The following is a 17,282-nucleotide window of genomic DNA, read 5'->3' on the forward strand; positions in this document are numbered from 1 at the left end:
GTGAGATAATTAATGATACAAGTCTTGTGAATCACCCCCTATTCGGACCTCCAGAGGCGTAACTAGAAATTGCTGGGCCCCCCCTGCAAAACTTTGATGGGGTCCCTCCCCCCCCCCCGCCCCTTCTTCCGTCCAGCTTTCTCCTTAGGAAAACTGAGTAGCAATGTTATCCACTCGGCTAGTGCACACTTGAATGTGTTTTCCCCATGCAGATGAAAACAGACAGCAGTGAAGTTGGGGGCTGGGTGATGTACACAAGAGCCTGCTGCACACTGAATAGGGACTGTCTACAAATCTTTGTCCGCATAACTTTGTATGTTTCCTTATCAGTGGCTGAGCAGATACAGTCATAGAACAGTTGTGCAGAGAGCAGAAAGCTTTTTCTCTCTCTTCCCAGACTCCTCAAGTATCACTACAGCACACAACACTTGGGGAGGGGTAGAGAGACTGGGCGTAGAGCAGTGCTGTACACATGACCCTGCTGCTGAACACTGAATAGGGACTGTCTACAAATCTTTGTCTGCAAAACTTTGTATGATTCATTATCAGTGGCTGAGCACATGTAGTCATTAGAACAAATGTGCAGAGAGCAGAAATGTTTTCTCTCCATACCCTTAGTTGTCAACCTCTCAGGACAGGGAAAAGAAACTTCTCCACCCACGGTGGCCCCCCCCTGCGGCTGCATCCCTTGCAGGGTCTATTGTTACGCCCCTGCTGACCTCGTGAGATTCGCTCCTTAGCTGGACGTTCAGACTACGATTCCCAGCATGCTCTGTGGCTCTCCTGCTTGTACCGTCTGTAGCCACGGCTGTCAGTGCTGCGTTCCATCTTTCCTGGCAGCGCTCCTCGGAGAGAGAGAGAGACGCGACGCACGCAGACAAAGCCAGCCAGCGATTTTCGCAGGAAATATGTGAATCTGCATCGGCGGATGGAACAATATTTGTCTTTTAAAGCATTACCTGCTGTTCACACTTGTTTTTCGCGGCTCATAATCATTTGTAATGCAGAGAGGCTGCAACGGGAACATGACTGCAGCATCATCGCGCAATTTTATATCTTAACTAGATGACAAATAAAGCCCAGCTGCCTCTCAGTCTTCCCCGCGTCCCGGAGAACGATCATTAGACGTTTTCACGAGGAGCCGCCGCGATGCGGGGATCATCTGTTAGGTAACGATTAGAGAGGAGGAGAGGGACTTGGCGGGGACGGCGATTGATGGATGAACTCGGATAAATGTCACTGATGCAGATGAGGAACATTCGTAGACAAGTGCTCCTCACTCTCGGCGTGCAAAGGAGGCCTGATAGGCCAGGAACATGGCAGCTGCCATTGTCAGCTCTTTTTTTTAAAGGGCAATTGAAGGGAGAAGGTTATGGATGCTGCCATATTTATTTCCTACAAAACAATACCAGATCTCTGGTTGCCCTGCTGCTCCTCTGCCTCTAATACTTATTTTAAGCCATAGACCCCGAAAAAGCATTCAGCAGGTTGGGGGTTTCTGACAATATTGTCAGAACTGACAAGATTAGCTGCATGCTTGTTGCTGGTGTAATTCAGTTCACTACTGCAGCCAAATAGATCAGCAGGGCTGCCAGGCAACTAGTATTGCTTAAAAGGAACTAAATATGGCAGCCACCCTATCACTCTCTCCTCGGGTTCACTTTAAAGAGGACCTGAACTCAGAACTTCCTCTATTATGCAACAGCATAATAACCTTTAAAGAAAAACATTTCTTTGTTACAGCTGATAGAAATTCTGCAATAAATCTGCAGTGTTCTGACATATTGTTAACATCCTGTGTTTACCTATTAGCTCCCTGCCATGGCAGTCAGCTGACACAGCTGAGATATCAAATTACAACTTGAGATTAGTCGCAGAAGAGGGGGAATAAGACAGGCTTAACTCTCTAAAACACATACAAGTTACATTTCTCTAAGGTTTCCTTCTGCCCTGTGCAGGAGTTCAGGCCAAAACACCCGATCTGCTGCATGCTTGTTAAGGGTCTATGGCTGAAAGTAATACAAGTACATGATCAGCAGGACAGCCAGGCAATGTGTATTATTCAAAAGGCAGTAAATAGGTCATCCTTCATATACTTCTCACTGCAGATTGCCTTTAAAGGACTCCTGAAGTGAGAGGGATATGGAGGCTGCCATATTTATTTCCCTTTAAGCGATGCCAGTGGCCTGGCAGCCCTGCTGATCTTCTGTCTCTAATCCCTATAGCCATAGCCCCTGAACAAGCATGCAGCAGATCAGATGTTTGTGACAGTGTCAGATCTGATAAGATTAGCTGCATGCTCGTTTCTGGTGTGATTCAGACACTACTGCAGACAAATATGGCAGCCTCCATATAACTTTCACTTCAGTTGTCCTTTAAAGAGGAACTTTACCAAAAAATAATAGTAGGGGGGAAAAATGAATATGAAGACATTGCAAAGTGATTAGTTAAAAAAAAAAAAAAAGAAAAGAAAAAAGAAAATTGATGAAGAAATGATTGATATTCGCCATGTAATTCATTCATGTTGTTAGATCTACTGTGAGCGTGAGCGTACAGGACAGCATATTTAATGCTGGCAGACATGAAATAAAACCAGACAACTCCAACTGCCCTTATCTATAAACACACACTCACATACACACGCAGAAAAGGTTGGGGGTCATTTCCCACATGCACTGCTTGTTCCAGACCACTGACTCGTGGTAAAGACGTCAGACTGTGGTCAGGTCTGATCATCTGTGTATGAAATGCAGGAATTTGTTTCACACTGTGATTGGTTGTCAGATTACCCTGAATTACTATGAGAAGTTCTGACGTTCTGCCTGGTCTGCATTTCCCTGAGACGTCTGTGTTTTGTCTTTCAGAATATGGAGAAGGTCCTCGTTCCCTCGGTCACCCTGATCGTTGGCTGTGGGGTGTCCTCACTTACCCTCCTCCTCCTCATCATCATCTATGTCTCCGTGTGGAGGTGAGTAGACCTGTTTCCTCCTGGTTGAGTCCTGATTGGTCAGCTCTAGCTCATAGCGGTATTCCAGTCTGTCACAGGCACATAGAAATGCTGAGGTAGTCTCCCGGCTGTAATCATTATTATTAGATTTATTCATATAGTGCTGACATCCTATCAGCCATGTCTAGCACCTTCTATAGTCTAAGGCCAATTTATTTATTTTTTTTGCACCCTTAGGCTGAGTTCACACCTGAAGGGGAAATGGTTTGTTTCATGGAACAGACCACAACGGACATGTTGACACTCTAAGTCAAAGCAACATTGCAGCAAGGAAAAAATACTTAGATACTGACCTAAGACGAGGGAAGACTCTGGATCCCATAGTGCCTTCCTGGTCCTCCCTCCATGCCCTCCCCCTTCTTCAGGTCGCATATATGTCCCCCTTGGGCAGCCTTCTGAAGTAATTGTGTCCTCGAGTACTTCCAAAGACGAGCAGATCCGTACAGCATGTGCGTGAGTCCACACTCAAGCATGTTCAGTATGGATGCACCCATCTTCAGGAAGCACTTGGGGACGCAAGTGATTTTAAAGTCTTCTGTGGAGTCCAAAGGTGCCAATTTTGAACGAGAGGCAGTGGGGGAACAAGGAACGAGGAGCTTCAGAGAGGACTGGGGAGGATCTACGTGACCCAGAGACTTCCCTCTACTTTTTCCTTTTTCCAGGTCAATTCAAGGCTGCTTTAAAGAGAACCAGAGATGAAGCACCCTCATGTATTTTATTACATTTATCAGTGGGAACATGACAGTAAATACCTACCCTGCTTTTAGTTTCATTGTTATCAGCTTAATTAGTCTATTAGCAACTGTGATAAGAATCCATCAACTATTCAGTCGAGGTTTGACCTGGAATCATTATAGCTGAGTCACTCTTCTGTGGAGTCCTTTCAAGCCCAAGCCTTCCCCCTCCTGGCTTAGATCTTCTGCTTTGCATACTGAGAGCTGTGATGACTGGGAGGGGCTGCTGCTCCTGAGAGAGAAGCTCTGTGGCTGTAATGTGATCCCTGTGTGCTCTGTGTGCACTAGATTCTCATAGGAATGAAACTGCAGTTATTATCAGTGACACTTCCTACAGGCAGATCATACCAAAATGAAAGCACATAGATGAAAGGCTGCATTTAGCCTAGATAGCAGCCTAGTCTCATATAGCCTAGACAGCACATCCAGAACAACTCATATAACCCGGAAGGAGGAGGGATATGAGCCGGCGGCCATATTTGATTTTTCCTGGAGCAATAATGGATAAAAAACACTAAAAAAGGCACACCAGAGCGGCGAAATTATCAGGTAGAGCATTTATTCTTTACAAGCTATCGACTGATATGTTTATTTTGTGTGAAACGTTCATCTCTGGTTCCCTTTAAGCATAGGATTTATACAAACCTATGCCAACAAATCTGTTTTGTCTAGCATCCATTGTGTCCATTCCTGCGGTGGAACATAAAATCACTGCTTGCACAAGAATTACGGACAGCGAATGGAAGTCGGACAAGCCATACATACTATGCTATCTATGATGGGTCCAATCTAATGAGCAAAGCAGACATTCTGTGGACAGGGGTGGTTCCTGGATGGCACTGAAAGCCATCTAGTGTGGACTGTGGAGGACTCCTTACTACAGCCCCCCTCAGAATCACTCTTACCAATTATATTTTGGGATAGTGGAACAGCCCAGTGGTGGAACATAAAATCACTACTTGCACTATAATTACGGACAGAAGTCGGACAAGCTATAGATACTGTGATATCTATGATGTGTCCGATGCAACAAGCAAAGGACACATTCTCTGGACAGAAGTTCCGATCCTGGACAGCACCAAACTGGCAGTGGCTGGGTAGTGTAGTGGGTAAGGGCTCTGCCTCTGACACAGGACACCTGGATTTGAAGCTCAGCTTTTCCTGTTCAGTAAGACTGCACCTATTCAGTAAGGAGACCTTGGGCAAGACTCCCTAATACTGCCTACTAAGCGTGCCCTAGTGGCTTCAGCTTCTGGCACTTTGAGCCCACCAGGAGAAAAGCTCGATATGAATGTTATTTCTCTTGTCAGTGTAGTGTGAACCCATCCTTACCCCAGTCCTCCCCAGAATCACCGGTTATATTACCGGTAGTAACAGCTCAGCCATCAGACACTATAGAAAGGTTGTTTTTCTGTAGCCTGTAGATGTTGGTGTGATGTATTTCGCCGTTTTGCCCTCGGAGTCGGGGACAGACCTCGTAGTGCAGAGTCACACCTTCCCTGGGGTTCCATATCGCTGTCCTCAACCATCCGATCTATAAAATGAGAATGAAATGATGATGTAAAATATGGTGGATCGGAGAGCACCGCGATAAAGCATCCTCCGAACGGCTTTGCTAGAGCTCCGAAAACTACAGCGCTCATAAAACATCCACGCGGGTTTAGTGATGATGTCGTATAAGGCTGTGTGTATTTTATCATCGGTATACTGTCCCTGCAAACCTCCGACAAGCTGTGCTTTATTACTGCTCTGCTGCTGGTTTACTTCCCTCTCAAGTGTGTGTGTAGTGTGTGTGTGTGTACTGTGTGTGTGTACTGTGTGTGTGTGTGTGTGTGTGTGTGTGTGTGTGTGTGTGTGTGTGTGTGTGTGTGTGTATGTATGTATGTATGTATATATATATATATATATATATATATATATATATATATATATAATCTGGTAATCACCTATTCGTTTTATTATTAGTGATGAGCACACATTTGCATAATCGTAATTTTGCATTCTAATCCACTAGTGATGAACAGAAATTACATGCGTAATTATGCATCGTAATACACAATTACGCATCGCAATCGTAATGCGAAATTTCGAGGGAATAGTGCAATTAATGTTGTAGTTTATTGTTCGTAATCGTAATTACGCATTAATTTACGCGTAATGTACGCGTAATTTCGTGCCGATTTTGGCGGTGAATAGCAAAGCCCACGTACATGCCATTGCTGCCGCAATTGCTACATATGTTAAGAAGGATAGGGGGTGCAAGTTAAAAATAAGAGAATTGTTTAAAAAGACCTTGTAGTTTTTGAGAAAAGCGATTTTAGAAATACAAAAAAAAAATGTTTTTAAACTGTCATTTTTCTGAGTTTGAAAACCATTTTCTTTGCATATTTAAAATCAATTTTCTATAAAACTACGACGTCTTTTTGAAAAATTATTTTGTAGTTGTACCCATTCTTCTTCTTAACATATGTAGTAATTTTGGTAGCAATAACATGTTTGGGGGGGTTTGCTATTCACTGCCAAAGTCGGCACAAAATTACATGTAAATTAGGCGTAAATTCATGAGTAATTACGAATGATTATACAAAGTCAATTGAATTACGAATATGTAATTACGTATATGCGTAATTGCGGACATTTACATGTAATTTTGCGTAATTGTAATTAAATGATTACGAACATCACTAGACTTCACAATTACAATTCAAAACTGTAATGCAAAATACAGGAACCGTAATTTTTTTGTGCCGACTTGGGTGGTTAATATCAAAGCCCCCACAGGTGCTGTCATCCCCAAAATTGCTTTGCTGCGTAGGTGAAGAGGACTAGTGGGAATAAGACAAAATGGGATTTAAAAAAGAAAAATACCTTGTAGTTTTTGAGATAATCAATTTTGAAAATGAAAGGGAAATTTTTTTTTTTGAACTGTAATTTTTCTGAGCTTAAAGAACAAGCGACACCCATGCTAACCTATAAATAAAAAACACATATGTAAATAGAAGTAGTATTTATCTACTTACATAACAGATGTAATGCGCTATCCACGTAATTATTCCTGTGAATTTTATAAAGGAAAAGCAGAAAATCCTATTCTAGGCAGTGGCCATCTTGCCAAGCTAATGCTGACATCATATCCTCCCTGACTCTTGCCCCCCCCCCTTCTCTTGCTCATTGTGTATTCATTAGCTGCCCTCCTCCCAGAGTCTTCAGACACTCCCACTGAGGTGTATACTAGGAAATGCACTGTCTTTTTTATTTACACATCCAATCACTGAGTCACCTCAGCCTTGCTTGTAAACACAAGTGATCAGAGGGTATTTCAGATAAGCAGCTAGGCAGGGAAATAAATGGAAGAGGAGGAATATATTATAGATAAAGAGAACTCCCAGCATTCAACTCTTTGGCACTGTTTGGCACTAGGGCCAGTGCTCCTAAAGTATGTGATAACTACAAACCATAACAGCAGAAAAAGTTTTGCAAGTTTTTAATGCAGGATTAGCATCTTTATCACTTAATACACTCAGACCAGTTGCTGTTGAAATTTGATTTTTATGGTGACAATACCGCTTTAAAAACAGTTTATCCTTTGCATTTTTTAAAATCAATTTTCTCAAAAACTACAAGGTCTTTTTCATTCCCCGTAACAGACGTAGCAATTTTGATGACGATGGCATAGCTTTGCTATTAACCGCTAAAGTTGGCACAAAATTACGCAACATTTTGTGTAATTACACAAGATTACAAATGGATTGCGCAAAATCAATTGAATGTCCAACTCATAAATATGCATGGCCATAATTAATGATGTTTATACAAAATTTTGTGTAATCGTAATTAGCAGATTGCAGTCATCACTAATTATTATTAAACTTTATTTCTAAATGGCTAAGATGTTACGCAGAGCTGTACAACAGATAGTGGAGGCATTACAACATTAAACAATATTACACCAGGGCACTACAGTGATAAACATTGGCAATGGTACACCGAATAATGATTTAAAGGGACAGTGAATCAGAAAAAAAATTGATGACATAATGAATTGGTTGTGTAGTATGGATAATTACTAGAACATTAGTAGCAAAGAAAATAGTCTCATATTTTTATTTTCAGTTATATATTTTTATTTTCAGTTATATAGCTCTATTTTTATAACTTTGCATCTTTCTCTAATATTTGCCGTTTACACACTACTCAGCATTCTAAATGTTTTACAGAGCAGAACCGTGAACTTTTGAACTTACCTCTGCAGAAAAAAAACGAAATACAGTGACAGACACCTGAGATAATAAGCTTCAGAAGACAGAGCTCTCTGCGACTTTGAAAGTCGTCGAGTTCAGTGGCTCTGAAACAGGAGTTTAACTCTTCCTGTTCTGGAAACAATATTAGACTCATATCTTTGCTGCTAATGTTTTATTTCTTAGCTGTACTACACATACAAATCATTATATCATAAGTTTATTTCCACTTCAGGTTCCCTTTAACAAGAAACAATGGTACACTGAGTCCATATGGTGGTGGAGAAGAGCACACTGGGAGTAGGGGTGGACATCTGTAGAGTGTGGGAGAAGCAGGTTGGGGAATATCTCTGGCTGAAATCTGAGATGTACGAAGGTGAGGTATGGTGGAGGGAGAGTAGAGAAGAGTAGAGTAGTGTTAATATAATTTGAAGTGTTCTTCGGAATCCGGAAAGGCCTATCAACACATTTTTAAATCTCATTGACTTGAGGTTGGTGCACAAGAGCCTGGATCTGCTCGTGTGCTGAACCCACCAATCTGTGGTGACATTTACACCTGATCCTGTCTTTCCACCTGATAGACGTCTTGAACCAGGATGAAACCGTTGATTGGCTAACTTAGAAGAAAAGAAGTAAGACTTTTGCCTATGAAGCCTTCATCAGACTTGATTCCTGTATACTGACAACATGTAGAACACACAGCTTTATATACACTTTATATATACGATGGGTTTTAAATTCCACAATACTTTTTAGGCTAAAACAAACATTGTCTGTACCCTCACCGGGTCACTTTGAAACTCTGGTTTTACAATGTTTTCCCATCACCCAGAGTCTGTGGTATGTCATGTTAAAGTGAACCTCCGCACTAAAAATCTACTCAGCAGCACTGAAAAGGCTTGGTGTTTCTTAAACAGTTTCACAGCATCAGAACCTTGTTTTTCTTACCCAAGCCTTATTTTTAGCTGCACAGAAGAAAACTGCCCGGACTTTTTTCCCCTGATGCTGCGCAAAGCATGATGGGATTTCTGATGTTGTTGCTCTCGTTCTGCTGTGTTGGTGCAAATTTGTTTTTTTTATTTTGAATTTGAGATTTTAAGCCTAGCGTACACAGCTGGGAGGGGTGATCAGGACACAGGACAGTTGGAACTGTGTCTCATGCTCCCTGTCGCCTCCTTTCAACCAAAAAGATGGCTGCCCCCATGAAAAAGATGGCTGCCCCCATGAAATCACAAACATTTGCCTGTTCTTTTAAAACAGGGTGGGTAAGAGATTATATTACCTATCCATTTTAATTAACATAACTACTGTAACTTAATGACAGTATGTTTGTTTAGGCTGAAGTTCCCCTTTAAGCAAACAAGTAGTCTTATCTCTTTGTCATAAATTAGCTAGCATCCCTATGAGACCCTCTTCATGTTGTAAATAATGCATCTAATGCCATTCATTTATGTTTGCAAAACAATGTATCTCCTTTTAATGTCCAGTGTATATAAGCTGTGTGTTCTAAAGAATGTCAGCTTACAGGAATTGAGTCTGAGGAAGGCTTCATAGTTGAAAGCTTACTGCTTTTCTTTTAAGTTAGCCCATAAATGGTATCATCCTGATTCAACACTTTCTGTTTTTACTGATGGATAACATGGTGCAATAGCATCACTGTCTCCACTTTATAAAGTGCGTATATCAATGTGTAGCTGGTTGACAATAAGCAAATTTCATCCTTTACTTCCAGGTACATCCGATCGGAGCGGTCAGTCATCTTGATAAACTTCTGTCTGTCCATCATTTCATCCAATGCCTTAATACTTGTTGGGCAAACACAGACCAGGAACAAGGTAGGTTGTCATTTAAACACAAATAACTAGGCGGTTTTACTTTTTTTCTTTCTCTGCCTGAAAGAGTTAAACATCAGATATGTAAATGGCTGACTCAGTCCTGGCTCAGACAGGAAATGACTACTGTGTGACCCTCAGTGATAAGAAATTCCAACTATAAAACACTTTCCTAGCAGAAAATGGCTTCAGAGAGCAGGAAAGAGATAAAAAGGGTCAATAGTTCATAGATTTTTAGCTTCAATGAATTTGTCATTGAGCAAAAACAATAAAACAGTAAACACTTAAAAAGTACCGGTAGATTTAAATATAAAATAAAACTGTAGAATATCTTAAAAAGTCATTTTTTAGGAGAAGGAGGATAGATACAATTGTTTATTTCATTAGTTTAATTTCACCTCAGGTGTCCTTTAAAGAGCAACTGTAACGTCAAAACGTCCCCCGGGGGGTACTCACCTCGGGTGGGGGAAGCCTCCGGATCCTATTGAGGCTTCCCACGCCGTCCTCCGTCCCTCAGGGGTCTCGCTGCAGCCCTCCGTGCAGCGGTGACGTCAATATTTACCTTCCCGGCTCCTGCGCAGGCGCTTTGACGGCTGTCGGCTACGAAGTAGGCGGAAATACCCGATCGCCGTCGGGTCTGCTCTACTGCGCAGGCGCAAGTTGGCCAATCGACCGATCGATGATCGATTTCGATGGATTTCCATCGAACTGGCAGGGTGGAAAATTTAGGTCGATCTGATGAGATTGCTTATCAGTTTGCATTGGCCTTAATGGAAATCTGATGGCAAAAAAAATGCCATCAGATCGAATTTCAATAGATTTCAAACTGAAATCTATTGGAATTCTATCCTGGTAAAAAATGTTCTAAAAACGCATCAGATAGATCATCAGATGCATTTCTTATCTATCTGCTGCCAATCTGACGAGTGTATGGGCACCTTTAGTTTGTACTGTACAGGGAGATCTGCATAGACAGAGTTCCTGCAGTCTATTCACAGCTGCTGATAACCCCTAATTAGACACTTTGATGTAAATAAACACAGAACACTGCAGTGAATTTCTTCAACAGCTGTATGTGGAACAAAGACTTTTCATTGTGTCCTGTGCAAGAGTTTGGGTCCACTATAAGGTCCAACTATACCCTCCTAGAAAGATCTCCCCTCAGAAGCGGAGGGTGTTTCCGTCTGACCGGTTACGTATATTGCATAACTCACATTTAATATACACCGCTTAACTTGCACACATTCCTTTGAATGGGACTTAGTAAATATATCCCCACATATGTTGCGTTTAGGGGCAGTTCACATTAGTTTTGTTTTCGGACCACTTCTCAAAGCGAATGGCAGCAGACCAATGGATATGCAGTGATCAAAGAGAAGCCTGATGGGGGGAGAGAGGGAGTTCCATAGAGTAGGGGCTACTCTGGAGAAGTCCTGGAGCCTCACCAGCGAGCAAGTAATACGAGAGGCGGACGTCAGGGTCTGCATTCAGACGATTTTGCAGGAACTCAACCGTTTATTGATCCATAAACAAACACGTCATCTGCCGTACTGCCGGCAACAGTTTCGGAGCCACAGGGATCCCCTTTATCAAGGCAAAGAACAGGTGGATATGCAGTACAGACCGGTTGACAAGTGCCCAATGTTCAGGATGTGTGGCTTTATCCCTTTCGTTATCGCAGTACATATACCGATTTTTTTTTTAACTAAGGCCCGGTTCACATTAGCGTTTTTTCCGTAACGTAACCGGAACGTATACTGTACAAACGTAATGTATGTGAATGGATCCAGTGTTAACCACTTTGTCCTCCTTGACGTATAAAAACGTCAAGGAGGACAGGCGCGCTCCCGCGGCCGATCGCGCGTGTGCACGCGCTCTCCCGGCCGCGGATTCGGTAGCCCAGGAATTAATGTATCGGGCTATGGTGCCCGATCACTGATTCCTCTCCCCCGCTGAAAAAGCGACAGCTTCTCTCGGAAGCTACGCTTTTTCTGAGACTATGTCCCTCTAAGCGTACATTGTACGCTTAGAGTGACATCATGTAAACAAACTCGAGGTTGCCATCTTGTGGCCAAAGAGCAAAACTACATCTAAAAGTAAAAAAAAATTACATTACACACACTTTTCCCTAAATAAAACACTATTTACTCCCCCCCCCCCTCCCAAAAATACCCACATAAAATGTTTAATAAAAAAAAAACATTACAATTAGAAAAAAAAAAAAAAATTACCTAAGGGTTCAAATTATTTAAATATCTATGTAAAGTTGAAATATTTCTATATATATATATTTTTTTATAAGCTTGTAAATAGTGATGGATGCAAAACGGGAAAAATGCTCTTTTATTTCCAAATAAAATATTGTCGCCATACATTGTGATAGGGACATAATTTAAACGGTGAAATAGCCGTGGCATATGGGCAAATACAATACGTGGGTTTTAATTATGGAGGCATGTATTATTTTAAAACTATAATGGCCGAAAACTGAGAAATAATGAATTATTTCCATTTTTTCTTATTCTTACTGTCAAAATGCATTTACAGTAAGGTAGCTCTTAGCAAAATGTACCCCCCAAAGAAAGCCTAATTGGTGGCGGAAAAAACAAGATATAGATCAGTTCATTGTGATAAGTAGTGATAAAGTTATAGGCGAATGAATGGGAGGTGAACATTGCTCGGATGCATAAAGTGAAAACGACTGAGAGCTTAAGTGGTTAACCTATGGATCCATTCACATGCGTCCGTTGGTACGGATACGTTCCGGTCCCCGGACCTAAAAATTGCTGCAGGCCCTAATTTTCCGGACCGTTCCACGGGGGATAGGGGCATGGGCCGACGCGAATCTAGCGGCGGAAGAGTGCAGCAGCGGGGCGGGTGGGCTAGGGAGGGTTTATACATACCTAATCTTCCGTAGCAGCCGGCGGTAGAGGCTTCCGTCTTCTTCCCTGTCATGTGACTACATAATGCGTCATGTGACTAGTCACATGACGTACTGTGTAGAGTGACCAGATTTTTGTAGGCTCAACCTGGGAGGGCGGGAATTGGGTGGGGGCGGCTGCGGTGCGTGGAGCACGCCATGCCGAAAAATAGGGGGTGCACCGCGCGCAGCGCCCCGCGCCGAAAAATTTGGGGTCTGCAGCGCGCGAGAAAAATGGGCGTGGTCATGACATTCTATGGGCGGAGCTGACAGAATGATGCAACAGCGAGGCATAAGAAAGCAGTGTTTACGCCGTGATGTGGTCAAACGTGGATTCACATCATAGGTGTGCAGAAACTGTGTGATGCTATTTAATAGTATGTCATAACCCCAAAGCAGCAAACACAGCCATCTATAACCATTAAATAATAAATGCAGCAACAGTTACCCCAGACACCACAAAATAAACGCAATGGGCAACATTTCAGCACAAAATAAACACATTGCGGGCAACATTTCAGCACAAAATAATCGCATTGCCGGCAACATGTCAGCATAAAATAAACGCAATGGGGGCAAACATGTCAGTACAAAATAAACGCAATGGGGGCAAACATGTCAGTACAAAATGAACGCACTGCGGGCAAACATGTCAGTACAAAATAAACGCACTGCGGGCAAACATGTCAGTACAAAATAAACGCACTGCGGGCAAACATGTCAGTACAAGATAAACGCACTGCGGGCAAACATGTCAGTACAAGATAAACGCACTGCGGGCAAACATGTCAGTATAAGATAAACGCACTGCGGGCAAACATGTCAGTACAAGATAAACGCACTGCGAGCAAACATGTCAGTACAAGATAAACGCACTGCGGGCAAACATGTCAGTACAAGATAAACGCACTGCGGGCAAACATGTCAGTACAAGATAAACGCACTGCGGTCAAACATGTCAGTACAAGATAAATGCACTGCGGGCAAACATGTCAGTACAAGATAAACGCACTGCGGGCAAACATGTCAGTACAAAATGAACACAATGTGGGCAAACACTTCACCTGCAAGAAAAAGCATTTACTCACCTGGCAGAAGACGTCCCCTCATGCAGCCGGCCTCTGGTGTGTGCAGCTCTCCCTGGCCTGGACGATCTTCAATGTCCCGCTCAGCCTCTCACAGGCAGAGCAGGGCTACGGCAAGATGGCGTCCGGAGGCGGAGCCCTGTACTGGAGACAAATACCCTCCAATACAGGGCTCCGCCTCCGGACGCCATCTTCCCGTAGCCCTGCTCTGCCTGTGCCTGCCGGAGGAGAACATTGCAGGCTGGAGCGGGGCTGCGGGGAATGAACTAGCGCAGCGTCTAGTAGACGCTGCGGCTAGTTCACTGTACGGTGGCCAGAGTCCCGAGGCCGGGACGTCCCGCTGCTAAAAGCGGGACGTTTCCCGGGACCTCATGCAGCCTGGGACAGCGCCCCCCGAAGGCGGGACCCGTCCCGGGTAAAGCGGGACGTATGGTCACCGTAGTACTGTGTAGTCACAGCGGAGGAAGAGGAAGCCTCTACGGCCGGCTGCTATGGAAGATTAGGTATGTATTTGCTGAGTGAAAACGGATCCGATCAATCATTAATCAGATAGCGTTTTCATATGTGAACCGGGCCACAGACTGAGCCACCCGGGTCCGTTGCAGCGGAGACCAGATCCACTCACCGGATCCTTTTGGCTCATTTAGCAGATGTGAGTCGGGCCTAAGTGCAGCGAGTGTAGCAGACACTGGGACGGGTGTCTCCGTACAGCAGAGTGAGCTGAGTCTGAAACGGACGGCACTGCCCACTCTATTCCCTACCCAGAATTCCCGGCTGCACAGCTCACGCACTGTCAGGCACTGTGTCACGTGCAATCGGCCTACATTAGCTGTGGGAAGCATCGCTCCCCCTGTTATCTCTGCCTTGCATGCGTATTTTGCATGCTACACACTCTGCCGTCCATCACGCCAATCCACAATGGATTCATTTAGAAAGAATACCCCTAATTAAGCAGCGCGGCAATGAAACGGAGATGACCAAATCCGTTCTCAAGAGCCGCGGCCTGTCAGATATTCAGGATGTCTGTAATTAACACAAACACAATCCATGAACTCTCTCCCTGCCTATTCTGCATTGCTGAGCTCATTCTACTCCACAGAGACAGGAAGGACCCTTTGTAGACCGCAGCGCTTCAGGCATTTAAAGGGGCTCTCCGCTAGATAGGACAGTCATTGCATCAGGCGTTCAGTAGAAACACTATTTACATTTTACATGTTTTTGTTTTTTTAAGTAGCGGGGCAGCTACACTATCTCGAGGAAAAATAACCCCAAACCATATATTAGTAGATAAATACTTGCTCTATTTACATAACATATGTCTTGTACTGTCCACATGTTGATTTCAGTAAATTGTATATAGTAAATAAAGAGAAAACTGTTTCAGGCATTTTCCATCTTTACTGCCTCTGACTGGAGCCAATCCTGATGTAATTTCCTCCCTTAAGGCTCGATTACACTGGAGGCGTTTTTGGATTTTTTTAGGCGCCTGCGATTTTTCAAAATCGCCCTCAGGGCCCTTTTCCACTAGCAATCGCTAGCGTTTGCGCTAAACGCTAGTGATTGCGATTTAGCAAAGTCCTTTTTTTTCCCCGGCGATTGCAATTTTGCTATGCACTGCATGGCATAGCAAAATCGCGTCAATAATCGCAGCGCGATCGCGTTTATGTAAAAATCGAATCGCGGTAGTGAAAATAACCTCCCGCGATTCCTATGTTATTTAGCAAACCCTATCGATTTTAAAATCGCTAGCGATTTGCGATTTTGCGATTCAGCAATCGCAAACGCCTCTAGTGGAAAAGGGCCCTCAAAGCGCATACACCATGCTACAGTGTTCTCCCCAGAATTTTTTGCCAGCCGGATGGCATGAAAAAGTAGAGAGATGAGAGATTGGAAGGCCGGTGCTTCTGTGAGCAACTCTGCTTATAGCATAGGAAGAAGTGTGCCGATGACAGCCGGGTGGCCATCAAAATTAGCCGGGTGGAGCACCCGGCTAAAAGAGCCTGGGGAGAACACTGATGCTATCCTATGCGCTAGTTCAGATTACGGTGATCCATCTGCTTTCTGTTCAGAGAAGCGCTTCGTGGACCATTTTTGGGGTGATTTTGCTACAATGGAAGGTATAGGAAAAACGCTCACAAAATCGCTTTGTGCAGTGATTGCATTCACGTTTTTAAGAATAAATACATTGTATTTATTCTTTTCAGGATCAAAGAGTTCACTGCCTGACTGACGTCAGGAAGCTAAAAAACGGAATCGCTCTGCCAAAACGCCTACAAAAACGCTTACCAAAAACGTCCAAAGAACAGAAATCACCGGGAAGGGAAAAAAAATCGCTTAAAAAAATGACCACCGCTAACGCGATTGGAACGCAATGTGAACAAGTCCTTACTTACTTTTTTTTTTTTTTTCCTTCTAGAATCTGCACTGTTATGTCTAGCTTGCTTTGTACACACATGTGAACACAGCATAGATCACATTTCAGCAGCTTCTGCAGAGGGGTGAGGGGTATTTCCCTTCTCAATCTCAGCCTGTCACACATAACTGCCCTCAGCCAATCAGTGAGGAGCAGGAATATGGGCGGGGAGATAACAAACTTCACTCTGCCACGGCAATGTACCAAATAGAGTCACTGACTGAAATAAGGTTTATTACAGTAGAAACATTTATGATTATATGGGAATGCTTGCAATGGAGTGATCGGGATATAGAATGAATAATAAACACAGATTATTCCCTAAAGGGAAACCACCAACGTTGGGGGACACTTATACTTACATTAGATAGTCACCGGACGTGATCAATATGATCGTTTTGGTTAATGAAAGCTTAGGGTGTGTATGGGGCTTACAGGGACACTGAAGTGCGGGGTACAGTATATGGAGGCTGACATATGTTTTTGTCCCCCAGGTCATCTGCACGCTGGTCGCTGCCTTCCTCCACTTCTTCTTCCTCTCCTCCTTCTGCTGGGTGCTGACGGAAGCCTGGCAGTCCTACATGGCGGTGACGGGGCGCCTACGCAACAGAATCATCCGCAAGCGCTTCCTGTGCCTCGGATGGGGTGAGACCGCCTCTTCCTTGCTTGTGATATGTTTTGTCCTGTGTCAGGGATAGACGCTCCTTCTCAGGGGTTTTTGGATCAAAATGTAAAACGATTAGATTGTTCAGCTAAGCTCCCATACTATATAGAGGTGGTAAAATTGACCAATCGTTGGCCGATCAAAATTGGATGTGTGTACGCACCCATAGGCTCCAATAGATTTTTGATGTTTGGAGCAGTTAAAGAACAACTGAAGTGAGAGGTATATGGAAGCTGACACATTTATTTCCTTTTAAGCAATACCAGTTGCCTGGCTGTCCTGCTGATCCTCTGCCTCTAATACATTTAGCCATAGCCCCTGAACAAGCATGCAGCATATCAGGTGTTTCTGACATTAATGTCGCATCTGACAAGATTAGCTGCATGCTT

At 43.5% G+C, this 17,282-nt stretch overlaps 1 protein-coding gene across 3 annotated transcripts in view; it reads left to right on the forward strand.

Moving 5' to 3' along the window:
- The window catches only part of ADGRB1 (adhesion G protein-coupled receptor B1), an 829,276-nt gene that overhangs the window by 677,745 nt on the left and 134,249 nt on the right, over nucleotides 1-17,282 (forward strand). For all 3 annotated transcript variants that reach the window (XM_068238111.1, XM_068238113.1, XM_068238112.1), the window contains exons 19-21: nucleotides 2,865-2,968; nucleotides 9,712-9,814; nucleotides 16,724-16,874. In XM_068238111.1, coding sequence (XP_068094212.1) covers nucleotides 2,865-2,968; nucleotides 9,712-9,814; nucleotides 16,724-16,874 — 358 coding nt within the window. The remainder of the gene's footprint in view (nucleotides 1-2,864; nucleotides 2,969-9,711; nucleotides 9,815-16,723; nucleotides 16,875-17,282) is intronic.

The sequence above is a fragment of the Hyperolius riggenbachi genome, chromosome 5, assembly GCF_040937935.1.
Source record: "Hyperolius riggenbachi isolate aHypRig1 chromosome 5, aHypRig1.pri, whole genome shotgun sequence".
Taxonomy (NCBI): Eukaryota; Metazoa; Chordata; class Amphibia; order Anura; family Hyperoliidae; genus Hyperolius; species Hyperolius riggenbachi.